This window comes from Myodes glareolus, chromosome 12, assembly GCF_982192425.1.
Source record: "Myodes glareolus chromosome 12, mMyoGla1.1, whole genome shotgun sequence".
Taxonomy (NCBI): domain Eukaryota; kingdom Metazoa; phylum Chordata; class Mammalia; order Rodentia; family Cricetidae; genus Myodes; species Myodes glareolus.
The window spans coordinates 60,983,590-60,998,664 of NC_142037.1; the positions used below are offsets into that span (position 1 = coordinate 60,983,590).

Consider the following 15,075-nt stretch of genomic DNA (forward strand, 5'->3'; position numbering starts at 1 on the left):
GCTGATTTAGAAAAAAGAAATTAAACATGACATTGCAGTTCGTTAAAGTAATAAATGTGTTGTATAATATTCCTGAATCAGGTTATGTCAACAATATACCATAGGCCAAGGCATGAGGTAAATTATGATTCTAAATTTTTCAAAAGAATGATCTATTCAAGAAGTGGATATAACCAAGGACACAGTATATTCTTTATAATACAATGTATAAATGTACATTAATATCATGTATGCCTTTTTATTTGTACATGTGCAGATTCATTACTAATTCATTTGTGCTTCAAGAGAGATACTAGCGAAATACTTGAAAATGTATATAGATTTTGCCTACTTAAAGCAATCTAGTTTTGTGTGTTACATGTCCAAAATGTTTAGCTTTTATGAAAGATAACATTAAGAATGTGTAAATATAAAAAACGGTGTTCTCTTACTCCAACAAATGAACCACAAACTGACTGTGGAGAGCAAAGGATTAAAATTCCTCATGGATGTGTAACAAACACATTGATATTAATTACTTTGTCCTTTCAAGTTGTGTTTCTCCCTTCCTTTCCATCACTGTTTCAAAGGTCATTGTGTTCCGTTTATAAACCCAATATGACAGAGATTAGAAAAGGCAAAAGGCTACAACTAAATGAGCGCATCATCATGCAATCACACAGCTCACAATTCATTTATCCAATTAATAAAAAATACCATCAAATGCTCCATGGTGAGTTTTTTTTTTCAAAGCACCAAAATGGTTCATGTCAAGATAGCTTAATCATCTACATTTAGTACAGACAGTACTAGAAATGTGCTGAAACAAGGAAATTCCACTCTTATTGAATTGCTGCCAAACTTGTAACTCTTGAGGATTTTGTTTTCTCCACAACAAAACAATTAAGAAACTAAATTTCAAAAGAAAACACATTGTTAAATAGAATTTATACTTATTATAGTTTGGTGAGAGATATTCAGAAGCTTAAAGGTTATGATAAATTTGTGTGTGTGTTGCGTATATGTATGTGTACATAAGCATGTGAACTCCTTTGTGGATACATGTTTGTGTGTATCTGTGTTGCAATTTGATGAGTAAGGTCATATTGTGGTGAAAGAAAATGTAAATTATATAAAACAGTTCCAACAAGCACAGAGATAAGAAATTTTACAACTAATTGCTGCTTTACACGTGCTTTTAAAAATATTCCAGAGCAAAGTTTTTCTCTTGATGTAGGTGTAGTTTGCAAAGTGGCAGATGAATAAAAGTACAAAAAGACAAAATGAATACCACCAGCATGATTCAACATTGGTAACCTTGGGTGACTGAGGGTTCAGCTGTCACAAAAAATTATTTATCAATAAACTATGCACTTTTATCAGATAAGGATTTTTAATTTTTCTATTTATACAGTGGTGGAACGTTGCATATATTAACACATGATCTAGTCGATCATATATTTATAGATGCCACTCTAAAACCTACACATTTTTTTTCCACAAAATATTTGAAAGAGACAAAAGTAGAAAAACTCTAGCTAAAATCATCAAGCAAGCGTTGTGCCATGATATCAGGATTTATAGGGGTGGTTGGAAGAGAAATCAGCCTCTTGCCACAACATAGGCAGGAATCCATGGGATCAAGGGCTGTATAGACTGTTACAGACTTGTTCTCAAGTCAAATATGGGTGAAATTAAAAACAAACAAATTAGTTTCAAAAATTGATTTCTTTTTTCCCCAGCCATGTCTCCTGTAATGTTGTATGTTCACAGAATCTTAAGCAGCAGGAAAAGCAAGAATGCTCCAAGGCCAGAGTCTGAAACAAGTTGAACTACTCAAATGTCATAGAGTCTGGGAATAAAAGGCTAATTGACACATTATATTAAACAAGATCACATCACATTTATATTTATTCATGAACTTACATATACTTATCAAAAGTATATAGATATCTTTGAATATAATATATTTTAAGTTAAATACTTATGCTAGAAAAATATTAAAAAAATCATTAAACATTTTATGAAAATCGTGATGAATAAATCTTTCCTTGGGAAACCTAAAACACAGTTTCTTTTACAAAACTGAAATTTCCTTACTCAAAGACCTAAACTCACACAGATAAAATTTAAAATGCATCACAGATAAATTTTAAAATGTATCACTTTAATAGGAATTTCTACCTAACACAATGAAAAACGTTTGTGAGAAATACCAAAATGTTTCATTTTTTTCATGCAAAATCAAGAGAAACATTTTAAAACTTTAGTTAATACATATAGTTAGTCATAAATATAAAATATGTTGTATGTGATAAGGTATATACCCCAATGCACTTGCCCCCTTTTCTTTGTCCCGAAACAGATTACTGCTACCAGGCTACGTATGACCTCCATGGAAATAAGTATACTTTTTGGCTGAAGAATTCATCAACAGCTTGAAGTGACAGGAATGGTGATTCAATCCTGCATCTCCACATATCAGATGTAGGCCACATTCTTCAGTCTCTGGAACCAGAAAGGGAAAAAGTCCCTGCCGCATTTGCCCTTTCATAGAGATGGAAATATTATTAGAAAGGACATAAACAGACTAATTAAATCACAGCAGTATGGCTGGCATGACAGCTGGTCCAGCGTGTGACTGAGAAGATCCATATCTGTGAACAGGAGGCACTTCGCTTCCAATACATTCGCTATTAGGTGCTTTCAAGCTTGCTGTGCAGACATTAAATAATAACATATCATTTCCAAGACGAAAATGATGTAAAGAACTCAAAATGTCTTTCTAACCAAGAAATCTTTTGTGCAACGCTGAAAAAAAAATCATTTACCACTCAGTTCTGCTTTTGAGATAAAGATGTAATAATGCCATTACCTTTCATCAGCAGGATCCTTGAAAATCAACACTCTTTGCTTATCATGCTGTGAAATACAAATAGAGCTAAAGGCATGGTCGGCGAGGAACTGCTGCAGCGATATTAACTAACAGATCTGCCCTTTGTGAAGGAAACCGTATCCGTTTCATTAGTGCAGACTCTAATTCAAAACTGTTGAAAATGAACTGCACATACTGTTTTAATAACAACACTTCTAATCATTATCAAACTGGTAATTCTCTCAGCACTGAATTATAAGGTCTCTGTTTCCATTATGACCCGCTGTTAAAGAAAGCCATATTTAAATCCTTCATGCTTTCTTATTTTCCAGATTATCCCAGGTTTGAGAGAAGGGGAGGGGTCGTGGCATCAAGAGCATGGCAAACTGTGTCTGTCACATTTGTTCATCTTAGGTAAACTGACACTTTTAGACACTATGTCAGCTGCTGCATTATTTTCAAATCCTTTGGTTACATGACTTTGCATTCAGTTCGAAAATCCATGGTCACTCCAACAACGTTGTTCAGTTTTTGGGGAGCTTGGACACTTCAGATAAGAATTAGAGCAATAAACAGTGAAACGCTCCGTCTCAAGGCAAGTGCAGTGAGCTAAACTTGTATGCACAAAGTGCTGAGAGAGTTCTAGGGTTGTCTCTGTTAGTGTGCTTACTAATCCTGGGATTTCATAAGCTATTTGAAAATAGATATCACTGAACATTAGCTTTTTAGAAAACACAACGTGCTAGGTTTATTTCAAATACGTGTTGTTCACCATAAGAAGCTAAATGAGTGGGACATACTAAAGAGTCAAATAAAGTTGTCTGTTCATAAAAGAATTGAATGTGACCTGGCATATTTTAGATCAAGATGCTTGATTTAGATATGCTTTTTATTTTAAGCTTATGTAAAACATCAGAACACAAGTATATATTATGTTGATTGTCATTCCCATGACTTTACTTGATGGAATTCTCTCTAAGAAGCACAAACAACTCAATATGGTGAGGAGCTCAGAGTGCTGATGCCACATTTAATTAAGTTATTTTAAACTATACTTTTTAAGCAACCATAACTTTTCTCTGTGCTAAAACTACATAAATTCTTGTGCAACCTCTCCTATACATTAGCAAAAAAAAAAAAAGATATTCTTCCCTCTTGTCCTCACACTCAAAGTGGATACTGTCCACTTGGATCCATCCTATGGACCGGTTACACGATATTTATAAACAAAGAACCACAGCATTCTACCAGTGTCCTTGCCAAGACATATAAGTTGTTCATAGGGTCTCCCACATTTGGAAAATCACTTCAAAGAACGACTTTTTATATTTTATTTTCTATTGATTCCTCAAAAGTCAAGAAAATTTTTAAAAAGTAGAATGTAGTGGCCATTAAGATCCTTGCTATTAACATAAAAGACAAGTGTTAAAAGATTTATCTAAATAGCTCTGTTCTTATTGACTCTTTTATCAGTAGAAGTTAAATCATCTCATACAGCTTATTTTATGTTCTCCCATGTTATTTTGTGAATATACCTGAAGGCTCTTCCGTGGTCAAACCATATAAGGTGTCTTATTGTCACACCAAGTCTGTTTATGCAATTTCAAATGAAATGAACTGTTTATATATTCTTTACATTACCTTCTTTAAAATATTGTGTAAGGAAAAATGCTAGCGATATTAAACATTTATAAGTGCATCAGAATTCATGAAAATGTAACCTAATCCCTTTCTTTGTTTTAATGATGGGGTGAGTAGCGTGGTGTTAGATGTCAGGATATGAAGACATCCTCTGCATAAGGAATGATGTTAACCATATGGCCTATTCACAATCAATTGAATTACAAGTCATGGCAGTTACTGCACTTTTAAGAGATGCTTGTGTTGCTGTCCATTAGTTCACTAATGTGACATTTATGAAACGTTCATGGTTGGGCATCCTTTCTTGACCATGTGTAAGGGCACAAGGAATGAAAGCATGAGTTAAAAGTTTTAGGCGTAAATTGGCAGTTATCAATCCTAAAATAGTCTACATTTTGGGTGGCATAGTTATTTCAGACTTTTAAGGTAGGCATGTTTACTACTTCCATGTTTACTAGAACCTCACAAACAATATTATTAATTTTACTCGTCAGACAAGAAGTAGACCCTTTCAATTTATTATTAAAAGATGATGTTAAAGTTTAAAAAGATAAAATCCACATTTAGTCTGTTAAGCAATGGCAAATTTCTTCTAAACCAGTGATACTGTAATTGAACTGGAGACATTTTTTAGAGCAAGCTTGCTTTGCCTTTTTCACCCTCCGATTTGGAATCTGCTCACAGTACTGCCAGCTTAACCAAAAAGGATTAACTCTCATATCCAACTGAGAACACAGATAATTCTCAGTAATTGGTAAAAAATGAAGATGAATGGGGCTGAGAGATAAGGAGCAATTAGCTCATCAGCAGTTACAGCTGTGCACTCAATCCGGATCCATCTCTTGAGTCTCGGCCCCTTTTAAAGAACCCAAGCAGACTAAGCACAGGACACCCCTCCCCAAAAAATTGCTCTACCTGCCCATCATTTCTCGAGTCTTCCATTCTGTTTCTTACTATACAAAGACACCTGTCATAGCATGGTATGTAAATTACTACCTCTCTTAGGACCTATGTCTAAAGCCAATCTTCTTTTTAAACTTTTTTTTATAACAGAAACCAAATGACTACTGTAGACACTCTTAAATTCCCTGTCAATCGTTTCATTATAGCAGCATCATCTGTTTGAAAATATAAGCAATTCCCTCATCTAATTATAGGAAGGATTTGAGGTTCATTAACATTGCCAAGGCAGGATCCAATGTGCAACTGTGGAGCTCTGCGTGGCGGCCTAGCTCTCAGTTTCCTTTTATTTGCTGTCTCCAGATCTCCAAGACTTTTTCCTGAAATCATAAAATGACTCTTTCTCCTCAAAATAGACATGTGTGTTAGAAGAAAGGAAATGACTTTGGGGTGAATTATTCTCTATCTGCAGAATATTCCTATGGTTATTTTTCTTGTTTCAAGGTAAGGGGGTGTTCCCTAGTATCAACTAAGGAAGATATTTTGTCTCCCTCTGTGCTTGCCCTTTTTGTCCTTTTAATAAATGTGTTTTGTTTGTTGGAGGACAAGGAAAGTAAACAGGGGGAGAAAAACTGAAGAACACAATCTCAACCCAAATGAGATCCTTACTTTTGCTTGAAAGTCCTGCATCCTGTTAACAACTTCTAGTTTGAGAAGAACTTTAAAAGAATCATGTGCTTTCTACACACATTTGCTCAGCTTTGTCATTTACTGAACTAGCGCAGACTTGCATATATGTTACAGAGTTCAGAAAGACAAAATACTGAAGTCGTGAGATGACTTCATTTCCTTGAAGTAATAACAGCAGTTAGGGGGTTATGACTATAGTTTAAACAATGAGATTTTCTTGGGACATCTGTTTTGAGATCACATTTTGAATAGATATGAACTCATTTCCTACGAAGCCAGCAATCTACTATTGTTGATAGCTGTTTACCAGTTCTATGAGTCAGATATTAGCCAGTGGCAAAGGTCCCTTTCAAATCCTCTGAGTATTTTCTAAACTGTGTACATAGTGTTTTCCTTAAATAAAATGTTGAGGGAGGAATGTATTCTTTTCTTGACTCTTGGTAAATTATGGTTCACAAAACTTTGTCCTTGGGAATAATATTTAATGCATTTATTTTTAAAGGCATATTTCCTGGCTCTCTTTAATAAAGCAAGTAAGACACTAGGTTTAGCAAGTATTTATTTAGATAACATAGATAGTCTGAGATGCTTTTTAATGTCAATATTTAGATAGCATTTCAAAACTAGAAGTAGAATTAAGGATCCTTTATTTAGATTAAACAAATTGTGATTAATTTAGTATCCCTGAAGATGAGCATAATGCCAAAAGAAAAGATAAACAGATGAAAAAAAAAAAGAAACAGTTATGGATTCTGTCAAATTGACCTTGAGTTCACTGGTTTTAAATTTTCCTTTTCCAATATCCCAGCTACAGTTTGCAAGCAGCGTTTTAAAGCTGGTTATGCAGATCAGTTGTTAAGGAAGAAAAAATAGCCATTTATTTGGCCTATATTCTGTAGAAAGTGTTGCCACTAAAAAGAATCCAGAACATTTTTCCTTCTTATCTGGAATGTAGCTCATATCAGCCAACCTGTCACAAGATAGTACTTGATATAAACAAGAGATTGCTAAGACATCTCAGTAATCAATAACAGGATAGCTACAGTATGGAAACCCCAAGCAGTGCATATCATTTGTCTCTGTATCTATTTCTATGGCCAAATGAAGCATTAATTCAAATCATAAATCTATGGTGATTTAAATCTGGGAATGAGCACCTGCCTGCTTTAATGATTTATTTTGTACATTTCAGTAAGCAGGAGATTTGTCCATATGAACTGACAGGTCACCTTCAGATGCCAGGAGCTGACTGTTTATCACCATGCAGACTAGCATCTCATCTTAGCAAGTAAATATTAAACTAAAAGAATCCAATTGATTGTGGATGAGAGAGAACGGTGATGTGGCTATATATTTTACTCAACAAGCTGATGCCCCACTCGGATCTATCCTGAGCTCCTCAACCGTCCCTATAGTCATCAACCTCTTGCAAAGATGTAGACTCAAGGTTATCATCAAAAATTGGAATGCAAAGCAATTATTTGTCAACAACAAGGATTTCTAAACTGCGTGTTTTTTTCCTAGCTAATTTTTAAAACTCATTATGGATCAGTGAAATCCATCCTTCACAAGAATATCTATCCACCTCATCAAGTCAAATCCAGCCAAATCAAGCAGAAACAAAATCTATTTTCTTGAGCCAGAAGGATTTGTTGATAACTAGGGAATTGCAAACAGGCACCTGTGTAGGAAAGCCTAAAGTGTATGGCTAACCTTGTGAGGCTAGTGAACAGAAGTCATATAAAACTAGAATGGTCACTGGGCGCGGGCAAGTCTAAGTAGTAACAATACATCCAGAGCAAGCAGAACCTCTGTGAAAGGTGTTATTCCTGCAAAGAGCTAGCTTATAGGCAGATTCACAAAAGCATTGAGTTTGATTCTGAGTCACGGGCTTGAGGGTCATAGGATGCCATCTAGATATAAACTCTTCAATTCCTCTTCCTAGCCACTTTACAATGACTGATACTCTAGTTACTCCCAGAGCACAACAAATGCCTGCCTGCTGCTGTAGGCCAGTCTTTCCCATTAATACTTTTGTGGTCCTTGCATACTGGATGTATCACTTCGGTATTGAAGTTTAACTGAGTACAATGTAAGATGTTTCCAAGTTTTCTCTTAGCTCTATAGCTGCCAAAGTAACATGTACCCAAGACTGGAAGAATGTAAAAAGGGAAGCTCCTGCTCATGGCAGTAAAAATGGGAAGAAGGTGACTTTTAGGAAGGCAATTTTGGGAAACTGTATTAACAAAAGTAACACCAAACTTCACGTTAACAATGTGGGAAGCACACATAATGAATGAGGTACTAAACACCAGGCACACATAGTTCAATTATCAAACTGTGTCATTCCCCAGTTGCCTTGAACGGTTAAGCTCAGAAAGTCCACGTAACTTTTCAAAGTCATAATCAAATTGTTATTGAGCACTTAAAAGAAGCGGGAATTGTCTTCAGAGAAGCCTGGAGCCACAAAAACTGCTCAGTTCAGCAACGACTTTGATCTATGCAGTTTGATCTGACCTTCACGGGATTCCTTTCTCCTTTACAGCCACTCTCCTACATAATACTCACGTTTTATACTTTCCAAATAAATGTCCAAGAATCTAGGTTTTTAGGAAAGACAGTAGGAATTCTGAACTCAAAGACAATTGCAGCATGTTAAGAATGGAATGAAAATGGTACCAGAAGAGCTCCCCAAATGAGCTGAAGAGACCCAAATAGAAATGATGTGTGTCCCTTTGAGTCTATCATCCCACTGTCGCAAACATGTCTTACTATTACAGTCTTCTAAGAAGACACAACTAAGTGTTTCTCTTGGTTCAAATGGATGTAAGATGGCTCCCACTATGTTATAACACTATAGCAAGCTATCAACTAATAGAAAATGCTATTTTCACAACTAAAATATAATGGGATATTTAAATTGTTTATATTTTAAGACATAATAATAGCTTAAGTACCTGAATAATTAAAGGGAGTTGTAATTTGGTCACTACGTAAACATTATTGCATACTAAAAGAATGAAATGCATGTTAATGCTTTAATTGTGGGCCACTTGCTTCTTGACTTCTGCCTGATGGTTTCTGAACAGCTAACTGCTGCTCAGCTGCTCAGCGAAATTAAGAGATGGTTTGTTGTGAAAAGATTTCCTTAAAAGGTTATTGTCCCTCTTCATCCCTGCTTCAAGCATCTATTACCAGGAATGGCCTGTTTTGTAAGTTCATTCTGAAAATTTAAACATAATCAAGGCATCATTTGGAATAGTAACTATAATTTGTAAGTAGATTTTTTTTTTTATGGGAGAGGACACGAACACAGTCCACTACTGTACAGTATTTGCAGTCAAAAATTTCCCTCATTTGGGACATTACAGAGGTCAGCCTGTCTGGAGTTCAATGGATTAGCCTTGCTCTCAGACTACCACCTTTCAAGATCTTGGTATCTGCCAAGCAATCACTGATAACTTATTTCTGTAAGTGCTGCAAGTTGACCTATTTCAGTAGGCAAAGCAAAGGAGTTTTATTTTAAGCCCTTCTACACATAGTTCTAAAAAAGAGAACATTACAATTCTTTCATTTTGCTTCAATATTGCTACAATATCCAATATGTGATGTAAAGTCTAAATGGCATCTGGAACCATGAGCTAAGTGATTTTATACTTTCTAGCCTTGTCCCTAGCCTTCCAAGCAGTGTACATGTTGGTATGTGCCTGAACTGTCTTGCTGTAGCATCATCTCTTCAAGTGGTTCTCCATGTTTCCACTGTTCTGAGAATAGCCACCGACAGCCACTCTCAATTCAGTTGTCCTTATGAGGTCCTGCTGAGAGATCTAGTCTTCCCATTTGAATGTCAGAAGTGGTTCTTTGCCTTCATGGATGAAGTGCTATTTTGTGTTTGTTATATATGTTTCAAATCACTTATGCTTATGAGGAACTGTAATGAAATGATAATTATTACAATTCGTAATATTTCATCAAATGCCTTTAAGTACATACTAATCGGTGGAAAACAGAGAGCTATTGATTAGCATAAGAAACAACATTAATATGCTGCATGAAAAAGAGAAATTGATTGAATTGTGATGAATTTCTATGTTCACTTCAAGCCTTCTTGGAAAGGATAACAAGCAATTTTCCTTTGTTAAGTTGTATTTTGAGCATAAATTCTGTACTTTCAAGGAAAACATTAGTGTATATGAACAGTATGAAATGTTTTGCCACATTAACACCCAGATGACAAATGTTTCATTGATTAAAAAAGCTTAACACACCTTTAAAGCCAGATTCACAAGTCACATGCTTGGTCTGCACAGCTAAAATGGCTGCCTTTGGTTTTATTTTGAGTGAAGAGAAAGGAAGTCAGGCGATCAGGGGAAGTTCATATTGCTCCTTTCAAATGGGAGATGTCTTTGCAATAGTGGTGGGTAGAAGGAAATATCAAAAAGAATACACATTTCTGGCAACAAGGAAAGGTTTCAGTTTCCAAACCCCTCAAACACACTTTAACTTTGTGGGGTCTTCATTGCCTGCAGTAAACAGGATTCTAAACTGAGAATTTTAAGCAACCGTTTATAAGTTTTACATAAGGCATACATTGCCCGGCATCAATTATAAAATATGACAAAAAGTAAAAGATTTAAGTAACTCTTAGTACATTATATTTTGAAAATGTCATTTTTCTTATTATATATTGTTTATAATCTCTTAAAATGCCCAATCTGCAAAATAAAATGTATTATATGGATGAATATAGCAAAGCAGATATGATATCTTTATTTTTCATGGTTTCAGACAGGAAACCTGAGAAGCATCCTGTGTGAATGAGGGAAAGCTGATGTATAAACTCTGCTGTTGATGGTAATGAGTTTCTTACTTTATAATAAATGCATTAAAATGATTTTTAGATGTCATGTAGGATTGAATACACACACATATTTTTGATTACCTACACCAAAAATTTATAATTTTTATTCTTAAAACTCATTTGCATTATGAAATATATCAATTCATTATGTGTAGCCTACAATTTAGTTATAGAACTGATCCTATATTAAAAATTATAACTTCCAGCTTTTTAGTATCTGTATTAGAGAGGAAAAATGAAGACTTAAAAGATGTCCTTTTGTTGATATTAAAAAAACTCATTTCATCAGTGGATATCCAGTAGTTTTATTTTGGAGTATAAATTAACTCGATGAGAAAATGAATTTGAATATTGGCAGTGAACATAAAAACTTACCGACGCTTGAATTCATATCCCCGTTTTCAGAATCTGCTCCATGTTGGTTGTTACTGGCATGATAGTTGCTCATGGCTTCTAATTTGATTTTTTTCACCTTCATTGCTTCAGCAATAGCTGCATTGGTAGCAGCTGCAGCGGCTGCAGCAGCTGCAGTCAAACCTAAAAATAAAAAAAATTAAAAATAAAACCAAAGTAATTCAAACCAAGTGTTTTGTGTAATAGGCCATCTCTTTCCATAACACACATACAAACATAGAATATATAATTTCTTTATGCCATACTGTTAATATATTTCTGTTCCAAAACAGCCCATGCAACACTGACACAATCATTCAAATTCTAATCAAACTCCCTGCTTAAGTATTAGCAGAAACATATTTCACAAGATTGCAAATGTGGAGCGAATGAACTTTCGAAGAGACACAGTCTGAACTTTCCATTCCCTGCGCAACCTCCTCTACAGGTGGTTGAAAGTCAGCCCTGCAGGTTAATGAAAAGGCTTACCTCCGACGCACAAAGTCTCCTCCCTAACTGGAGGTATCCCAGCACACTCAAGCTCTGGTAGATGTGCCACCTTTTCCCATACACGGCCTGCAGCATCAACCCTCTGCTTTCATGTGTGGCTCACTTCCACAACTGCCATTCTTCTAGTGAAATTTACTCATACTTTGACATCTTAACCCCCATCTTCCCTGAGATGATGACAGCCTGCTTCTGGCGATAAAGACTATGTTTACATTTATGTTATGGTACATGCAACACTCCAGTGTATGTGTCTTCCTGTGCATGTCTTTTCCTTGTGAAGTGGTGACTTATTCAGTGGCAGCGGCCATTGTCCATGTGCAGCTAAGTAGCTGCAGGATTCAAGATTGTTATGTCTTAACATAGTTTGATATGGCCTGGCTGGCTGAAATATGTTGGAGATCTGCCTTTTCCGAAGAAGGAGAAGTGGAAGGGAATGTCGGGGAAGAGAGTTGGATGGAGGGGCTGGGTGGAGAGGGGTAGGGCGATGGACGGAGGAGAAAATATGATCAGACTGGGTGAAAACTAATTGATTAATCAATAAAAAATAAAGAAAATTACAACAAATGATTTCATTCCACTTATTAAGTCTTTAAGCACTGATTTCAGTGACTAAAGATTAATCTGATCACCATAGTAAAAACATATTATTGATCAATATCATGCTTGCTTTACGCATTATGGAATATAACACAAGTTCTAAAATGCTGTATTTAAGCCCAGAAAGACCACTGTCCCTGCTTTGTCTTGTATACACAAGACATACAGATGACAGATCAGATATGAAACATGGAACAAAAGCCACTGACCTAAAGTGCAGTTCTATAGATAAGAAGAAAAGAATTTTGAACCCAAAACATATTATCTTCTCAAATGTCAACTTTTACAAAGTTTTTTTTAACCACCTTAACCTGGTGTCACCCATCTGAGAAAAAGTTACATGCCATGGGAAAAAATGAATAATGTCTCCTAATTCTAGAACATTAGCAGTCTATGCAAGGAGAGTGTGTCTTTCCCTGCGTGCATCATCTTTTCACACAGCTGCCTGAGAGATCCTGTGCACTTTGTTCTGGCCTTCTGGATTTATCTGTGTGATTTGTCTGCACTCCCAGTTAGTAGAAAGAATGACCATCCCTCTTTTTCCCTTTCCTCCCCGCTAATCATTACTCCTAGTTATCACAACAAAAAGATGCTGCCCATGGAATTACGTGGAAGTCTTGGTAGAAACCTTTGCTATGTAATCAGTGCACAGACGACTCGACCTGTTCATCAGATCAGTGCAGAGAGGCGTTGACCATGTTCACCCGGATGCAATAAGATCTGCAGATCAGATCTTTGCTTGAAAAACTCATAACCACTCCTTAAAAGGCATTGATCTAAATTCAAAGAATCCATCTGGGCTTAGCACAAGCATTTGCTGCCTTTTAAGTCCCAACTTGAACAGACTCTCTCATCTTCCTATGATTGAATTTTCTCCTCAATGACTCATTTCCTTCAAAGATGTTTCAGAGCATTTTCTTTCCTGTTCCCTTTAAATCATCTTTGTGATTCCCAGAAAAAGGTTTTCCTTGATTTTTTTCCTTGTCACCAATGTGAACATCTTCTTTGTCCTTTCCTCTGTTTCCTGGTGTTGACTTGTCACTAATTTATATCTCTTCTCAGCCCCATAACTTGACTTCTTGCTACAGAAGGATCTAGTAATTGCATTCAATATATAAAGAGATGCAATTATATACTAGCCTTCAATTTTTAAATACCACAAATATAATTGTTCAAGATCTTGTCATAGGAAAACCAATTGATCTTTTTTGAAAAGAGATTCTTCTGCTGTAAAATCATTCTGAGTCCAAAGAGGAAATAATAAAGATCAAGTAAGAAAACTAATAAAGATTAGCACATTATACTCAGAATGGACAAGTCTTATTCCTTATTCATCTGCAAGTCAAACCCTAGTGTTAATTTTCAGTGGAAAACTTTCTTTACTTAGTCCCTTACTTTAGATCATTTATATTTATCTTAATATTCAATTATCATAACTACTTCTAGTAAAGTTATTATCTTATATTTGGTTGAAACTTTTTCCAAGTTTCACAATTCTATAACTCTAAAAGGTACATGTGTCAAAATCAACTGTGCACATGAATACATGCATGCTATAATCTGAATAACATACAATTTGGCATCCTAATTTTACCTAAGTCTTTTTTAATACAGGTAGGAAATTTTGGTATATGCAACAATTATAGATTTTCGGTTCCACTAACCCTTCTTGTACTTGATTTTTAATATCTTAAATTCAACCAATCTCCTTCATGTTCACTACTGCCCCAATTGCAAACTTGGGAATTTATCTTGGGAATATATCTTATTCCTTAAATTCCTGCAATGCTTTTTTTTAAATAGTCTTTTTCAGGGGAGAGAACACTAGTTGATTATCCAGCACCAAATGATCAGTCCTAAAAAGACACATACAAATAGCATTATACAGACTGAGCAGGCTATATTTCAAAAAAATATATGTATATATGTATAAATATATGCACACAATAACAATTTACCAAAAAAGAGGCTATGAATTTAAATAGAGCAAGGAGGGGAATATGGGAGAATGTTGAGGGAGAAATGGGAAGGGAGAAATCATGTAATTATTTTATAATCTCAAAGTAAAAGCCAGATAGTGGTGGCACACCCCTTTAAACCCAGCACTCAGGAGGCAGAGGCAGGTGGATCTCTGTGAGTTTGAGGTCAGCCTGGTCACAAGAACTACTTCCAGGACAGTCACAAAGCTAGCATGAAAACCCTGTCTCGAAATGAGAGAGAGAGAGAGAGAGAGAGAGAGAGAGAGAGAGAGAGAAAGTGTGAGAGAGAGAGGCAAAATAAAAGGAAAACTAACTTCATATAATACAGTTTTAATCATATCTACTCCCTTCCCCCAAATCTTCAAAGATTCAGCCCCTAATCTTTTACCTCCCCTACCTTGTGTAATATTTTTGTTTATAAATGACAGAATCCAATTTATGCTAGAAGTGAAAGCTGAAGAAACAAAAAAAAAACCTATATGTAAATCCTCAAGTGTCATGTGCACACATGTATGAATTAAATGCAGTACAGTCTTCAAAGCAGTCACTTTCCCCACCTGGGATGCTTTCCTCACATAGTAGTCAGCGTGGCCAGGGAAGATGGAGGCAGGATGATGCTATTCATTGTCTGCTATTTAATACTTTACATG

The 15,075-nt window shown here is 35.5% G+C and overlaps 1 protein-coding gene across 2 annotated transcripts in view; it reads right to left on the reverse strand.

Annotated features, from left to right (window-relative positions):
• The window catches only part of Dach1 (dachshund family transcription factor 1), a 375,243-nt gene that overhangs the window by 167,782 nt on the left and 192,386 nt on the right, over positions 1-15,075 (reverse strand). For both annotated transcript variants that reach the window (XM_085698263.2, XM_085698264.2), the window contains exon 3: positions 11,322-11,483. In XM_085698263.2, the coding sequence (XP_085554389.2) occupies positions 11,322-11,483 (162 nt within the window). The remainder of the gene's footprint in view (positions 1-11,321; positions 11,484-15,075) is intronic.